The 17,104-nt window shown below is 36.3% G+C and overlaps 1 protein-coding gene across 37 annotated transcripts in view; it reads right to left on the bottom strand.

The window, feature by feature from the left end:
* Positions 1–17,104, bottom strand: part of CLASP2 (cytoplasmic linker associated protein 2) — a 178,009-nt gene that overhangs the window by 140,388 nt on the left and 20,517 nt on the right. For 36 of the 37 annotated variants that reach the window (XM_027581900.2, XM_027581902.2, XM_027581906.2 and 33 more), the window contains exons 3-7: positions 11,860–11,963; positions 9,389–9,480; positions 8,152–8,227; positions 6,482–6,579; positions 133–203 (exon numbers count right to left, since the gene is read on the bottom strand). In XM_027581900.2, the coding sequence (XP_027437701.1) occupies positions 133–203; positions 6,482–6,579; positions 8,152–8,227; positions 9,389–9,480; positions 11,860–11,963 (441 nt within the window). Of the gene's footprint in view, positions 1–132; positions 204–6,481; positions 6,580–8,151; positions 8,228–9,388; positions 9,481–11,859; positions 11,964–13,385; positions 13,502–17,104 lie in introns of those variants that run through there. The other variant, XM_035724807.1, reaches the window with a different exon arrangement.

Raw genomic sequence — 17,104 nt, 5'->3', positions numbered from 1 at the left:
GCTTCAAGCCACGAAATCAAATCTGCTGAATCAGTGATAAAATAGTTGGCTTTAAAACATGTTTTAGTACCTAAAACGTTGCTAAATAATCTTAGAAATGTTTGAGAACTGGAATAACTTAATTATTCTTACCTTTGCAGACACTCAGAATCATACCACCTGAATTTTGCACTTCATCAAATTTGGCAAAAATCATCTCTAACCTGGGAATAAAGAACACATTTTGTTTGTTTTATATACAGTTTAAATAGAAACAATTTCCCTAACCACCTCCCTGAGAAAAATAAGTTCAGGGATTCAGTTAGTCTCATCCAACTCTCTTTTACAATTACCTCACTTACTGAGAGAAAACACCAAGCCCTCGAGTAGAGAAGCAGCCAAACACAGGCAGCATCTACATGCACACAGTTTCATGTTTCCTCATAAAATTATTTCTCCAAACCCATCAAAAATACTTGTTACAACCTAATAATAAATGCACTCAGTCACCAAGCCCTCTTTAAAAAGTACATAAAGTCATGCAAAGGAAACATAAGGCAAACATAAAAACAATGAAATATAAAATGCTAGAAACTAAAGTAATACAGATATGACAGATAATCTGACATTTTCTCTATTAAACTACTTTCTTTCAACACCAATTCCATTACTCTTCTGATTATATTCAGAATTATTTCTACACTTCTGCTATCACTTTTTTTTTAGTTAACAATGTGTTTCTTATTACAAAAGCAATGTACACTCATTATAAAAGAAAACGAGGAAATATAATTAGGAAAAAATAAAAAACCCAAAACACAATCCCAACATCCAATATTTTTGAATTGTATGCTTCCTGATGGTTTGTATTTTTCTTTTGAAAGATTGCATTTATTTGACAGAGAGAGACACAGGGAGAGAGGGAACACAGCAGGGGGAGTGGGAGAGGGAGAAACAGGCCTCCTGCTGAGCAGGGAGCACAGCAGGGGGAGTGGGAGAGGGAGAAACAGGCCTCCTGCTGAGCAGGGAGCCCGATGTGGGACTTGATCCCAGGACCCTGGGATCGTGACCCAAGCCTGAAGGCAGACGCTTAACGACTGAGTCACCCAGGCGCCCTGATGGTTTGTATTTATATATAAATTTTCTTCAGATCAAAATGGGATCATGCTGACAGCAGTATTTTTTAGTTTGCTTTGCCTTTACTTTCCAATATATCATGCTGATTTATTCTTTTTTTTTTTTGAGAGAGAGAGAGAGCAAGCGAGCACGGGAGGGGAAGGAGGGGGGAGAGGGAGAGAAAGAATCTCAAGCAGGTTCCACGCAGCACAAAGCCCGATGTGGCGCTCAATCTTGGGACCCTGAGATCATGACCTGAGCTGAAATCAAGAGTTAGACACTTAACTGACTGAGCCCACCCAGGCGCCCCTATGCTCTGATTTATTCTTAAAGTTATGACTTAGAAATTTGGGCAAGGGAAGAGGGCCATTGTCATTTTTTTAATTGCCAGATGTTCTCTGACTTACCCTTATGTTTCTGTCACAGTGTCATTTCTATAACCTTAGTTAAGCGGTGGTCCATATCCTGTCATTTCTCACTTGTAAACTGAGGATGCAGGCACTTTCTATCTTCAAAATATATTTTTTTAAAGTTGAAAACCTTCTAGGAACTCATCATAATGTGATTTTTTAAAAAAAGATTTTATTTTTATTTATTTGACAAAGAGACAGAGAAAGAGGGAACACAAGCAGGGTGAGTGGGAGAGGAAGAAGCAGGTTTCTTGCTGAGCAGGGAGCCCGATGTGGGGCTTGATCCCAGGACCCTGGGATCATGACCTGAGCTGAAGGCAGACGCTTAACGACTGAGCCACCCAGGTGCCCCCATAATGTGATTTTTAAACCTTAGCCTTACCTCCTACCCCCACCAAATTCAACAATTAAAAATATTCACACATCTGAAAGCACTTCAGTTTAAAGACATGGGTTGCTTCATCCTACAGAGTAGTATCTTCCAGAGACTTGAGCAGATAGCAGACAAGTTGCCCAGAGACAAGATGTGGACAAGATGAAATGGGGGAGGGAACACCAGAACTGGAAGGTGGGACACCTCAGAATGAAGACCACACAGGCCAGGTACAGAAAGGAGAGGAACCAGGAGAGCTCTTTGGGGAAAATGGCAGAACAAGATGTTAAGAAGCATGAAATTAACACTCAGAGTAGCAAAATGGGAGTAAGAAACTGAGGACAGAAAGCTCTGAGAGAAGAGAACTGATAAGGAATTGAGGTGGTCAGATAAAACATACAACTCCTTAACTGAGCTACCCAGGCACCCCAGGAAGAAAAATTTTTAATTATTACTTTAAAACTATTTGATTCAATGGCTTATATAAATAATACTTAAGCTTAGGTATTGTAATAAAGAAGAATGTTCTTGATATAAATAAGGGTGGGCAAAACCAGAAATTTTATCCTAAAGGGCTATATCCAACAGGAAATTTCAAAATCACAAAGGGAGCAGCATTTGATAGGCAGAAATACCCTTTTGAAAAAAAAAGTCAGAAAATGACCACTATATGACAAAAGAATATAGTTTTCAAATAAATGCAATATTCAGTATAAAGTTAAAAGAGGGAAACAGTGGAACAATCATCTGAAGAAATGGGTAAACCAAAATTCATTCATTTTTACCTTATAAAAGGGCGCCTGGGTGGCTCAGTTGGTTAAGCAACTGCATTCGGCTCAGGTCATGATCCTGGAGTCCCTGGATCGAGTTCCGCATCGGGCTCCCTGCTTAGCAGAGAGTCTGCTTCTCCCTCTGACCCTCCCCCCTCTCATGTGCTCTCTCTCTCTCTCTCATTCTTTCTCTCTCAAATAAATAAAATCTTAAAAAAAAAAAAAGTAAAGAGGAATCATTTAAAAAAAAAAAAGTTTTAGACCCTTTGACATAAAGGGGTCCAGTGACGATTCAAAATACTACCTACAAAATGAGGTCATATGCTAAGGATAGAAAACATTCTGGCATGCTTGAAAGAGCAAAGCTCATCACACCTTGTACCCTCCCATTCCCTACTACCTGTCACTGCTCTGGTCTCAGACTCCTTATCTGCCAAGAGACTTACCACTTCATGGTCGGAGAAACCATAAATAAGAATGGATGGGATTAATCGGTCATTGGCTTATTTAAGAACATTAAAGTGCAGGTTATCCCCATATGATAAAACTCCTATGAGATTGATTCTGATGGGGGGAAATCAAATAAGGAGTTTCCCATAACAATTAAAATTACTTATAAAAAAAAACAACTTAAGGAAAAAGGAAGATTATAGGCTAATCTTACTTTGAGTATAAATGTAAAAATCTTAAAACACACATATGGACACTTAAATGTATAATCATAAAGGTAATGTCTGAAAACTACATCAAAATTAATAACTTATGTACATTAAAAGACATCATCAAGAAAGTAAAAAGGCAAGTCACAAGGTGGGAGAAGATATCTGAAACATGTACATAGCTGACAATGGGCTTGCACCTGGAATGTATGTTAAAAAGTCCTACTAATCAATTTTTTTAAAATGACAGACCACCCAATTTTTAAAAATAGGCAAGAGACCTGAAAAGACACTTTAAAAGAACATATCCAAATGGCTGATAAATACATGAAATGGTTCTCTTCTTTATTAGTAATCAGAAAAATGCAGATTACCACTATAATGACAATACCAGAAACCTAAAATTAGTAAGATTAAGACTAATAATGCTAAATATCAGTGAAAACATAGAATAATAGGAACTTACAAACAGTGCCAGCAAGAATATAAATGGGTACAACCACTCTGGAAAACTGTCAATATCAATTATAGGTGAACACATCCGATGGCCCAGCAATTCCACTTTTAGATATACTCTAAGAGGTGAATATATAGGTATACCAAAAGACATGTACAAGGATGTTTTTAATAGCATTATTCAAAAGAGCTACAAACTGAAAACAACTCACAAGTCCATCATTAGTATGGATTCATTAGGTAGGACTTACTCATAAAAGAGAAAAGTAAATGGCAATGAAAATGAACCAACTATGGCAGATCCAACAACCCAAATGAATTAAAACAACAACAAGGGGCACCTAGATGCCTCAGTTGGTTGAGCAACTGAGAGTCATCTCAGTTTCAGCTCAGGTCATGATCTCAGAGTCGTGGGATCAAGTCCTATGGTGGGTTCCTCACTCAGCAGGGGGTCTGCTTGAGGATTCTCTTCCTCTGCCCCTCCCCACCTCAAATAAGTAAATAAATCTCTAAAAAATAATGTTAACTGAAAGAAGCCAGACACAAAAGAGCACATACTATATGATTCCACTTATATAAAATTCAAAAATTCAAAAATTAAAAAGGGTTTAGGCAAGCTTCTGGATGATTATAATGTTCAACTTTGCCACCTATGTGGATACATGGGTGTACTCACTTTATGATAATTTACACAGCTGCATACTTATGATTTACATACATTTCTGTATGGATGTCATACTTGCATAAAATTGTAAAATTATTAAAAAATAATTTCAATATAAATTTTAAAATATATAATATACATACATACACATACACACTCATACACATAAATACAGTACGTTAACATCATTTCTTTCATTCACATAAAATGATGTAGAATTTACTCAAATGAAACTGTTAGCCCTGGAAGTAGAAAATGAATAAGCAAACAAAATGCATATTTAATGGACAATCTTATTACCAAAAAATAATTGGTACTGGAAAAAAAATACATGGTAAGAGAGATAGCCAGATATGATGAGAGTTATACCAGAACATACCTCTGAAGTAGTCTTACATCTCCTGACACCCCACTCCCCCCACCAAAAATCTAATCAAGTCTCCAGATCTAACTACCAATTTGTAAGATATAAAGACAGAAGGATATGTCAAACCATACCACAGAAAAAGAATTAGCAATATTCAGAATATGGGAAACTTTACAGGATAAACTACCTAGCTTATTCAACAAATAAACACAAGAGAAAAAAGTGTTAGGGGTAAAGATTTGGAAAGACTTGTAAGAACATATCAACTGTTGGACTTTATTTGGATACTGATTCAAAGAAACCTAAAAACATATACACAAACTTACGACGCTTATGAAACAACTGGAAATTTGAATGCTGATTGGATATTTGATTTATAGAATTATTTGCAAAAAAAAATTTAAGTTGTGATGACAGTACTGAATGTACTGAATTACAGATGAAGTATTATGACTTGGGATTTGCTTCAAAATAAAACAAGAGTAAGTAGGTAAGACTATAACATGAAAACTGGCCCTGAGTTGTTAATTGTTGAAGCTGGGTAATGGGTACATGAAGGCTCATTATACTAGTCTACTTCAGTCTGTGTTTGAAATTTTCCGTAATAAAAAGTTAAAAAATTCCTTTCAAGCCCCCCTTAAAATGGGGACTAAAATTGGATTACAAAAAAATTTAACTGGATTATCTTTAATAAAAATAGAAACTCTGAGAACTATTAAAGAAAAAAAGTACCTTTGGAAAAAATGTTCTGATACATGAGAAGCTCATCAATGGGATTTTACTGATCTGATGCTACTGTACTCAGATATTCTTAATTTTCTTTTTATTTGACTAGGTTTTAAGAGTAGTGACTAATTTTTTTTTTTAAGATTTTATTTATTTATTTGACAGATAGAGCTAGAGAGCACAAGCAGGGGGAATGGCAGAGGGAGAGGGAGAAGCCGACTCCCCAACCGAGCAGGGAGCCTGACATGGGGCTCGATCTCAGGACCCTGGGATCATGACCTGAGCCGAAGGCATTCGCTTAACCATCTGAGCACCCAGGCGCCCCGAGTAGTGACTAGTAGTGACTTTTTTTTTTAAAAGATTTTATTTATTTGAGAGAGAGAATGAGTGAGAGAGAGCACGTGCGAGCGAGTGTGGGGGAGGGGCAGAGGGAAGGGGAGAAGCAGACTCCTTGCTGAGCAGGGAGCCCAATGTGGGACTCAATCCCAGAACCCTGGGATCATGACCTGAGCCAAAGGCAGACGCTTAACTGACTGAGCCACCCAGGCGCCCCAGTAGTGACTAATAATTTTATAGCTTTCTGTTACCAGTATCTTGCGTAATACCTTTCAACAGGAGGCACTCAAAAAAAATATTTACTTAATGAATAGATTAATATTTTTACTAAATTCTTGCTCAAGCATCTTCCAAATAATGATTATTACTGTCTGGTATCAAAAGACAGTTTACTGGATGATATTTAATTACATATTAAATAACATGAGTATATAATCATTGTCCAAAAAAATTACAGGATGTAAAGAACTTTTTAAATGGTGATAACCTACATATCTTTATGTATCTTGTGAATTTTAAAACATCTCAGAAAATTGAATGTATTTAAAAGAAACACATGATATTAAAACTTATAAAACGAGGGGCCAAAAAAAAACAAAACCAAAACAAATTTAGCAAGACTTACCTAGCAGAAGGAATTCCTCTCTTACAAAGATCCACCCTCACTCTCTCTCCCACATGTCTATAGATCTCCACTGCAGCTAATACAGCAGCATCTCTCACCTGCCAAAGAATTCAGAACTTAAACTTAGATGAGACATAATAAAACACTTCATCTCAAGGCACCATTACAACTGGAAGTTCTCAGTTGGTTTTAATGCCTCTAAACCCCTGAGAGATTTTGGCAGGTCACTAACAAAAACCAAGAGGACCTGCTGAGAAAACTCTAGAGAAACCTTGTAAAACGTTTTGTAGAAATCTAAGAAACATGCATGTAAACGTTACCAATGTGGCTTTTTAAAAATCTTCTATTGGTAGTAAGACTGCACAAAAGAACTGCCAATAACTGTATGAATACAAATCATTATTGCAGTTAATATACTTTCCTGGAATAAAACTGCCCTTCAAGAATGTGGTCTGAACTCAACACCAATGTTCATAGCATCATTATTTACAATAGCCAAAAGGTGGAACAAACCCAAATGTCCACCTAAGGATGCATGTATGAACAAAATGTGGTATACACATACAATGGAATATTATTCAGCCTTCAAAAGGGCAGAAATTCTGACACATGCTACAACATGGATGAACCCTGAAGACATTATGCTATGTGAAATACGCCGGATACAAAAGGACAAATTGTATGGTTCCACTTTCATGAAGTACCTAGAATAGCACAATCACATGGAGAGAAAGTAAAATGTGGTTGCCAAGAGCTGGGGGGTTGGGAAGAATGGGGAGTTATTGTTTAATGGGTACAGAGTTTGGGAAGATGAAAAAGTTCTGGAGATGGATGGTGGTGATGGTTGCACAACAGTGTGAATGTACTTAACTGCCAATGAATTGTACACTAAAAAATTACTGGAATGGTAAATTTTATGTTGTATATATTTTAACACAATTAAAAGAAAAAAAATGTGGCCTCAAGACAGGAATTTGGAAGACAGCTCTAGTTCCCTTGCACAGCTCACAGTCAAAGAGCAAGTAAAGAGGTTATGGAACTCTCTTCAAACATCCAAAGGCAGAGCTAGGGCCTAATAGCAAGGAAAAGTTTATCCAGGGTTATTCCAAATGCCCAAGCTATGCCAAAAAGGTTATAGTCAAGATTCAACTCCACTAGGATGGACAAGACCCAGAATACACCCCTGTAATTATGCCTACAGCATACACAGCTCAGGTAAAGAAACTTCTAACAAGCGATACACCACGGGTACAAATTCCCTCTGTTAAATAGGGTTATGACTGTTGCAAAAAGTTGTTGTTACGCAACCACATTCAGGAACGAAGAAAGGAAGCTGACAATCTGTCCTCACAATTAGCATGTAGGAGGACTATCAAAAGGAATGCAGGTTCTTTGTCACTCCATCTTTCAAACGCCAGAACCATCCTTTTAGTCCCATATATCCTTAATACCAGCCAAGTGAGTAACAAACTTAAGCAACTTATGTGAATATAATGTGTTCTTGGAAAGTAACTTTGGTGGATTTAAAAAAAAGAAAAACGAGGTGAAATCTTGTTTTCACTACCCCCCTCCGCCCTCCCTCTTCTTTTTTTAAAATGGAGTTAAGGGCACTAGGAAAGAAGAGATAGCCAAAAAAGTTAGTCAGTGCTTGAATGTAAGTAAAATTTTACCTGACTGTTGGAATCTCCAAATAGGATACACAAATGTGGTACCAACTTGCTGAGGGCTAGTGGCTGAGCCCCAAAACTAAATATAATTTGAAACAAAAATAAAGAGAATTTGGTTTTAATCGAACAGTAAACAAAATAGCCTTATACTTTCTTCTTGTCTGTATCAAAAAGACAAACATGGTGAGGAGCATGGGTACACATCATTAAAACATGAAGGACGTCAGACACAAGCAAAAACTAATTCTAAACAATGTGAAATATGCAAACTTGAAAAATCATGACTGACAATGAAAACTGTCAACACATGATCCAACAGAACAAAATGTTCAAATGGCACTTTTAACACCTAGCAACCTACTGATCACTCAAGAAAATTTGAGCTTTTGCTTTAAAATAGTGATTTTTTTTTTAGATGCTGGGTGTCAAATAAATTTGCATTCCAATAAAACCTTTAATTATGCTTATTAATATTTGATGAGGTCATGGGTTGAAAGCAAATGACAGGAGAGCCAAAAACCACAAAAGTTGTGCAGAACTGAATGCACTTACAAGCTCTAGATGGCAGAAAGGACCACAGTGGAGTAATAGAAAATAAATGAAGGTATAGTTAGAAAAAAGGAAGTAACACTACAGGAAAAGTTGAAAGCTACTATATATCACCTATCTCGTTGCACAGAACTTGAACAAATAATTCAAAAAGAGATCAAAAGCCCTAACAACTTCTTTGGACTGGAGTTCTGAACTCTGTGGCTCTCTACTCTCAGAGCTCTACATACTGCTACCTGATTCACTGTCTAGCTATCTGGGAGAGTCTTGTTTGGTCTGTGATTTGGGTAACCATACACACTGGTCTACAAAGCCTAGCTGGGGGGAATTGGCTATGATATTTGAAATACCACTGAGTTAAAAACAATTCCAAACTGGGTCCAGAATAGAAGTAGATCCTAAGTTATATCAACATACTTGTTATACGACCATCTATTTTGGGTAGCAACTATTAACTTACTCAAGAAAAAAAGAAAAACACTTCTTATCACTAATAATTTTAAATTAACATACACATAAAACATTAGCAGCTAAAGATATCAAATCAAAAACTCTCATACCAGAAATCAATTAGTAACTATTTAAAATGTTACTTCCACAGCTTTCTTCAAGCTTTATGAAATGGATATTGCTTTCTCCTTTTAGAAAAATGAAAAACAAGATGGCTATTTTCAGTAATCATAAAACTTACATGTTTAAGGTTTCAATAAGACACAGACACACGCCTTCTCGAGATCGAAAATTCTTGTGCTTAAAACCAGAAGCCAACTGTTCCCAAATGTACTATTTAAAAAACAAGTATAACAAAAAATTAAATTACTCATGTTATAATCTTTTTTTATTCCCAACCTTATCACCAACCTTAATGATAACTGAATTTTTCCCATAAGACTTTACTTCTCTACCAAATTTATACTAATGTTGTTCTCACCCATTTTTAAGTATCTTAATCACATTTTTAGTTTTTATTTAGTATTTTCACTTTAGATTTGTTATTCTCAGAAAAACTATGTCCATCTTTCACTTTGGATTTCAATTATTCTCAGAAAAACTACGTCCAATACCTAAAAACCTTAGAATTTCCATGGACATAGATTTCTTTCTAAGCTTTAGAAACCTCCCAACAACAATGCTACCATTATAAGCCCAGTAGTCCAGTAAGCATTTAAAAGGTCCAATGTTGCCTAGCAACTACTCCAAATTGTCACATGGAACAGGCTTTTTCAACATTTTATAATTCAGGCTTTTCTCGCTTTAGCACTGGATCCAAATACAGAAACATTATTTGGTAAAAGTCATTTTATTGCTACCTAATATAATTTTCTTCTGTAAAAAGCATACATAACCTGTAACAGATAATCCACAGCAATTATACGAATTTGGTGTAGGAAGGAACCCAACTTTATACTTCCAAACATACAGCTAATTGTCTCTATCAATCCTTTCTCCACATTTAGAAACACCATCCTTACCATTTATTAGATTCATGCATACACACACACACACACACACACACACACACACACACACCTCTCTTCCTGGACTCTTTATTCAGTTCTACTAATACTTCTCTTTCTGCCAAACTTTCTGGAAGGTAACTTGGAAGTTTATTGAGAAAATCTTAAATGTGAATAACCTGATGCAGCCACATCATCTCTGGAACACTATTCTATATAAATACTCTTATGTACATCCAAAGACACATGTATAAGGATGTTCCTTATAGAACTGCTTATAACAGCATGTCAAAAATGAGTTAAAATTTGAACCACTAAACAAGTGTTGAAGGATACCCACCAAACTATTAACAAGGACTTCATTCTAAGGTATAAAATATCTGGGCAAACAGTTAATTTTTGCAATTTTTTATAAAACATATGTAATATGTGTTATAATTTTAACTGTATTTTAGGTAATAACCCATAATACCATTGTATATATTGTAAATTCTGATTTTTTTTCTACTTAACATTCTATAAATCTTTGTTTACATGTCAATTTATTGTCACGCTTTTTAATAAACTTCCAAGTTACCTTCCAGAAAGTTTGGCAGAAAAGAGAAATATTAGTAGAACTGAATAAAGAGTCCAGGAAGGGGTGTGTGTGTGTGTGTGTGTATGTGTGTGTGTGTGTGTGTGTGTATGCATGAATCTAATAAATGGTAAGGATGGTGTTTCTAAATGTGGAGAAAGGATTGATTGAGACAATTAGCTGTATGTTTGGAATAACCTGATGGAAATTGTTAATAATAATAATAATTAACAACATTAATTTCAGTATCAGAGCCTGAGCTTCATCTCGAATCTTGTCTTTGGCATCTCCCACTCTGTCTGTTAAAGCTACAGTAACTAGAGAAATGCAAGAGAAAGAGAGTAAATATTTATAATTCATCTCCATTATAAGCTATATTTTACAAAATTATAAACAGCTTGTTTCCATAAATGAAAAGTTAAGAGGTAAGCAAATTATTTCCTTTACTCATGAGTCTAATCAAAAATAATGGAGAAGGAAGTTTCAAAAGCATACATATAGGACTTAAACTTACCACCCAATGTGGGACTTACACTCATGACCCTGAGATCAAGACCTGAGCTGAGATCAAGAGTCAGATGCTTAACTGACTGAGCCATCCATGCGCCCCTTTTTGCTCTCCTTTCAAAACATCTCCATAAGGGCTAATTTTTTCTACTGTATTCATAAAACACAAGTCAGTGTCACAGAATATATGCCTTATACAATCAGTAACCACCTGTTCAAATAAGAAATTTTCTTCTTGTTGCTGTAAAAGTCGCACAAATTAATATAACATTCAGTAGTTCTCAAAATGGCCTTTCTCACTGAACACTATTATCTGCAGGTAAGAAAAACTAGAAAATCCTAAAGAATAATATAATCAGCAGCGTCCAGCAGAATCTCAGAGTTAGCTTTGTATAAAGTGTCAAAGAGTAGAAAATAGGAAAAAGAAAAGCAAAAAAACCAAAAAGTCAAATATTGACATTTTATCTTGAATTTCAATTCCTTTAAAGAATTAACAACAATTCATTGTTTAAATTTCAGCTTTCCTGTCCCCTGGGGCTTCAATGACTTGCTGTGATTACCAGCTATCTTTACTGATATTTCATCATTGATTAGCAAAATGTAAATTTGAAAATGAAAGCCTACCATAGGTGGTGCTACTTGATCCATTAATTTCAATATCAGAGTCTGAGCTTCATCTCGAACCTTGTCTTTGGCATCTCCCATTCTGTCTATTAAAGCTACAATAACTAGAGAAAGGCAAGAGAAAGAGAGTAAATATTTGTAATTCATCTCCATTATAAGCTATATTTTACAAAATTATAAACAGCTTGTTTCCATAAATGAAGAGTTAAGAGGTAAGAAAATTCTTTCCTTTACTCATGAGTCTAATAAAAAATAACGGAGAAGGAAGTTTCAAAAACATACATTACATGATATCCACTTATGATAATGTTCAAAAAACAGGCAAGACTAAATATTATCCTATTTGGAGACATGTATGGCTAGTCAAGCTCTACAGATGAGCAGGAAATGGTTATCTAAAAGGTCATGTCAGTGGTTACCTCTGGTAGAGGGAGGGAGAGAGGGAGGTGTTATCAGGAATGCAGACAGGAAGTATCTAGGATGGCAGAGTTCTAGTTTCTCGACCTGGGCACAGGAAGGTGTTGGTGTACAATTACATGTGTGATATACACTTATGTATGTATGACATATTACTCAACTGACAAAAATAAAAGCCTAGGCCCCTGGGATTAAAGTTTTTCTCTACTATGTCCAAGACTGTGGCACTATTTCATGGAAGGAGGCAGGAAAGGCAGGCGAGAGTCCGTTCTTGGAGAGTTTTCACGAAAAAGGTTTCTATAACTATAAATCAACAAAGCACCACAAAGAAATAATCACATCTACTGAGGGTGAGGGTGAAGGGAAAGGGAGGCGGGAGCTAGAACTCAGGGTTTTAAGTCCACTGACAGGGCAAAAATATCTCATAGTCAAAATTATCTTTCTGTAATCCCTTAAATTACCATTGCCCCTTGTGTGGTGTTACAAGGTGCGTGGCCACAATATTTCATCTCCTTTTGTCTTTATATCCTCAACCATTAATGTTTGCAGCAGCACTCACCTCAGAAGATGACTGAAAATGAAAAAGGGAATAAATGTAAACCACTTAGAGTGAAGGGCACTGAGTAAGCACTCTGTGTCACCTACCACCCTCACCATTGCTAGCATCATTCTACATGTTCGAAGGCAAAGAAATTAACTTCCTTTCTCTTTTGACATGATAGTTATAGCCTTCCTTTCCCTGAGGCAATGAAGGCTGAGACCTAGTTTAGACAAGGAAAAGAAGAAGAAATGAGATGGAGAAAGGGATTTTCTCTCATTTATTGATAATTATAATTAATTGTATATATAATTTGATGTAAATATGTTCAACAATATAACGTTGTCTGCAATATAACAACCAGACTGATGTAATAATAATAAACAACAACACTTAAGGAAAAAATAAATTAAATTCTTTTTGGAAGAAAATTCGACTAGAGTGAGAAGCCCACTATACCAAATGAAATGATATTATCCAAAAACCTAAGCTTAATCAAGGAAACGACTGTATAAGGAAACAAAGTCCCTGCCATAAAATCATAAGCCTAATCATGAGGCAACTGAAGTACCTGTCAGTCGGAATAATATAAACACTTCTCATCTTGCTTAGATGTATTGTTAACATCAGAGAAAATCATTGACATCTGTAGGATTGGCTGTTGTGGGACTCTGGTTCTGATAGCTTCTGAGAGGCAGAAGACAGTAATAAACACTTAATAAATATTAAATATTATTATGTACTAAGCACTGAATTATCTCATGTCATCCTCATAACAATCCTATGAAATAGAGTAGGCCCATTTGATAGAGAAGGCCCAAAGGGATTAAATACTTGCCCAAAGTCCCCAAAATAGCAAGCTGAAACGAAGATTTAAATAATCCACACAATTAGGTCCCAGTCATAACTATTTCTATTTACTTGTAACTGAGGTGTTGTGTGTGTGTGTGTGTGTTGTAACAATCACACAACAGTAGTATGAAAAAAAAATAGCCACTTCATTCTTGAGAGGTGGAATTTAACTCCAAAAAGAAAATTAATATGTTGACCCAAACAACAGCTCACTTCAATATGAAAAACTAAAATTTTATAAAATATAAACAATGAAAACTTTACACTACATAAACTTTTTATTATAGTCATTAAAAAAAATCCGTGAATTTTTTGCATTAGAATTCCTTTTTAACACATACTCCCTTGGTATCAAGTAGAATAAGATTTTATTCCTAGCTCTACCAGTTATTAATTATATAAACTTCTCCGCATTTCGAAGTTTCCTTGTCTATAAAATAAGGAGGGATGCAGGCCGATACCTCACATGGCTAGTGAGAGGATGAAGTAAAACTGGTAAAAAAAAAAAAAAAAAAAAAAAAAGACTTGTGCTAAGCCTGTAATAAGCATTTGGAATAGTCAACAGTCTAAGAATCCTAAAGATCTGTATATAATATAATGACCACTGAATTTTACCATTCAATGTGATGGATAGTCAATAGATAATTATAGGAATCCAAAACAGTGTTTTTACCCTATAGACATTAAGAACTTGTTAAATAAATGAATAGATCAGACTGGAATATGAACAGTGAAATACTGGAGAGATTTAAAGCACAGGCGGTATGTTTTATTCTCTCAGCACTGTATGAGGATGCGTACCATTTTACAAGATGCAAAACTGATGACCAGGTAGCCCAACTATTCTAATACTCTTTCTGTAACTGTATTTTCAATTAAAATTATCTGCTTAAAGAAAAAGCATCTGACAAAGTACAGCATCCTTTCTTGATTAAAACTCTTCAAAGTGTAGGGATAGAGGGTACATACCTCAGTACCATAAAGCCATCTATGAAAAACCCACAGCGAATATCATTCTAAACGGGGAAAAACCAAGAACTTTCCCCCTAAGGTCAGGAACGCGGCAGGGAAGTCCATCACCACTGCTATTCAACATAGTACTAGAAGTCCTAGCCACAGCAATCAGACAACAAAAAGGAATAAAAGGCATCCGAATTGGCAAAGAAGTCAAATTCTCACTCTTTGCAGATGATATGATACTTTATGTGGAAAATCCAAAAGACTCCACCCCAAAACTGCTAGAACTCATACAGGAATTCAGTAAAGTGGCAGGATATAAAATCAATCCACAGAAATCAGTGGCATTTCTATATACCAACAACAAGACAGAAGAAAGAGAAATTAAGGAGTTGATCCCATTTACAACTGCACCCAAAACCATAAGATACCTAGGAATAAATCTAACCAAAGAGGCAAAGAATCTGTACTCAGAAAACTATAGAATACTCATGAAAGAAATGGAAAAATGTTCCACGCTCATGGATTTGAAGAACAAATATTGTGAAAATGTCTATGCTACCTAGAGCAATCTACACATTTAAAGCAATCCCTATCAAAATACCATCCACTTTTCTCAAAGAAATGGAACAAATAATCCTAAAATTTGTTTGGAACCAGAAAAGACCCCGAATAGCCAGAGGAATGTTGAAAAGAAAAGCAAAGCCGGTGGCTTCACAATTCCGGACTTTAAGCTCTATTACAAAGCTGTAATCATCAAGACAGTATGGTACTGGCACAAAAACAGACACCGAGATCAATGGAACAGAACAGAGAGCCCAGAAATGGACCCTCAACTCTATAGTCAACTAATCTTTGACAAAGCAGGAAAGAATGTCCAGTGGAAAAAAGACAGTCTCTTCAACAAATGGTGTTGGGAAAATTGGACAGCCACATGCAGAAGAATGAAACTGAACCATTTCCTTACACTACACACAAAAACAGACTCAAAATGGATGAAATACCTAAATGTGAGATAGGAATCCATCAAAATCCTAGAGGAGAACACAGGCAGCAACGTCTTCGACCTCAGCTGCAGCAACTTTTTCCCAGACACATCGCCCAAGGCAAGTGAAGCAAGGGCAAAAATGAACTATTGGGACTTCATCAAGATAAAAAGCTTTTGCACAGCAAAAGAAACAGTCCACAAAACCAAAAGACAACCGACAGAATGGGAGAAGATATTTGCAAATGACATATCAGATAAAGGGCTAGTATCCAAAATCTATAACGAACTTATCAAACTCAACACCCAAAGAATAATCCAATCAAGAAATGGGCAGAATATTATGCAGCCATCAAAAACATGAAATCTTGTCATTTGCAACAACGTGGATGGAACTAGAGGGTATTATGCTAAGCGAAATAAGTCAATCAGAGACAGACAGGTATCATATGATCTCACTGATATGAGGAATTTGAGAAACAAGACAAAGGAGCATAGGGGAAGGGAGGAAAAAAGTGCCTGGGTGGCTCAGTTGGTTAAGCAACTGCCTTCGGATCAGGTCATGATCCTGGAGTCCCAGGATCGAGTCCCGCATCGGACTCCCTGCTCAGCAGGGAGTCTGCTTCTCCCTCTGACCCTCCCCCCTCATGTACTCCTTCTCTCTCTCATTCTCTCAAATAAATAAAATCTTAAAAAAAAAAAAAAAAAAAGGAAACAAGATGAAACCAGAGGGGCGCATGGGTGGCTCAGCTGGTTAAGCGACCACCTTTGGCTCAGGTTACGATCCTGGATTCCCAGGATTGAGTCCCGCATTGGGCTCCCTGCTCAGCGGGGAGTCTGCTTCTCCCTCTGACCCTCTCCCCTCTCATGCTTTCTCTATCTCATTCTCTCTCTCAAATAAATAAATAAAATCTTTAAAAAAAAAAAAAAGATGAAACCAAAGAGGGAGACAAACCATAAGAGACTCAATCTCAGGAAACAAACTGAGGGTTGCTGGAGTGGTGGGGGGTGGGAAGGATGGGGTGGCTGGGTGATGGAGACTGGGGAGGGTATGTGCTATGGTGAGCGCTGTGAATTGTGTAAGACTGATGAATCACAGACCTGTACCTCTGAAACAAATAATACATTATATGTTAAAAAAAAAAAAAGATAGTAGGAAGGGAAAAACAAAGGGGGGGGGAATCGGAGGGGGAGACAAATCATGAGAGACTATGGACTCTGAGAAACAAACTGAGGGTTTTAGAGGGGAGGGGTGTGGAGGGATGGGTTAGCCTGGTGATGGGTATTAAGGAGGGCATGTATTACATGGAGCACTGGGTGTTATACGCAAACAATGAACCATGGAACACTACATCAAAAACTAATGATGTAACGTATGGTGACTAACATAATTAAAAAAAAAAACTATCTGCTTAAAATTTGTAAAACATGAGATCCTTTACTGAATTCAGTTATCATAAACCAGGGTGGGTAATCAGTGTTAAATGTAAATTGTA

Source organism: Zalophus californianus, chromosome 1, assembly GCF_009762305.2.
Source record: "Zalophus californianus isolate mZalCal1 chromosome 1, mZalCal1.pri.v2, whole genome shotgun sequence".
Classification (NCBI taxonomy): domain Eukaryota; kingdom Metazoa; phylum Chordata; class Mammalia; order Carnivora; family Otariidae; genus Zalophus; species Zalophus californianus.
This window is presented reverse-complemented; position numbering and strand designations above follow the sequence as displayed.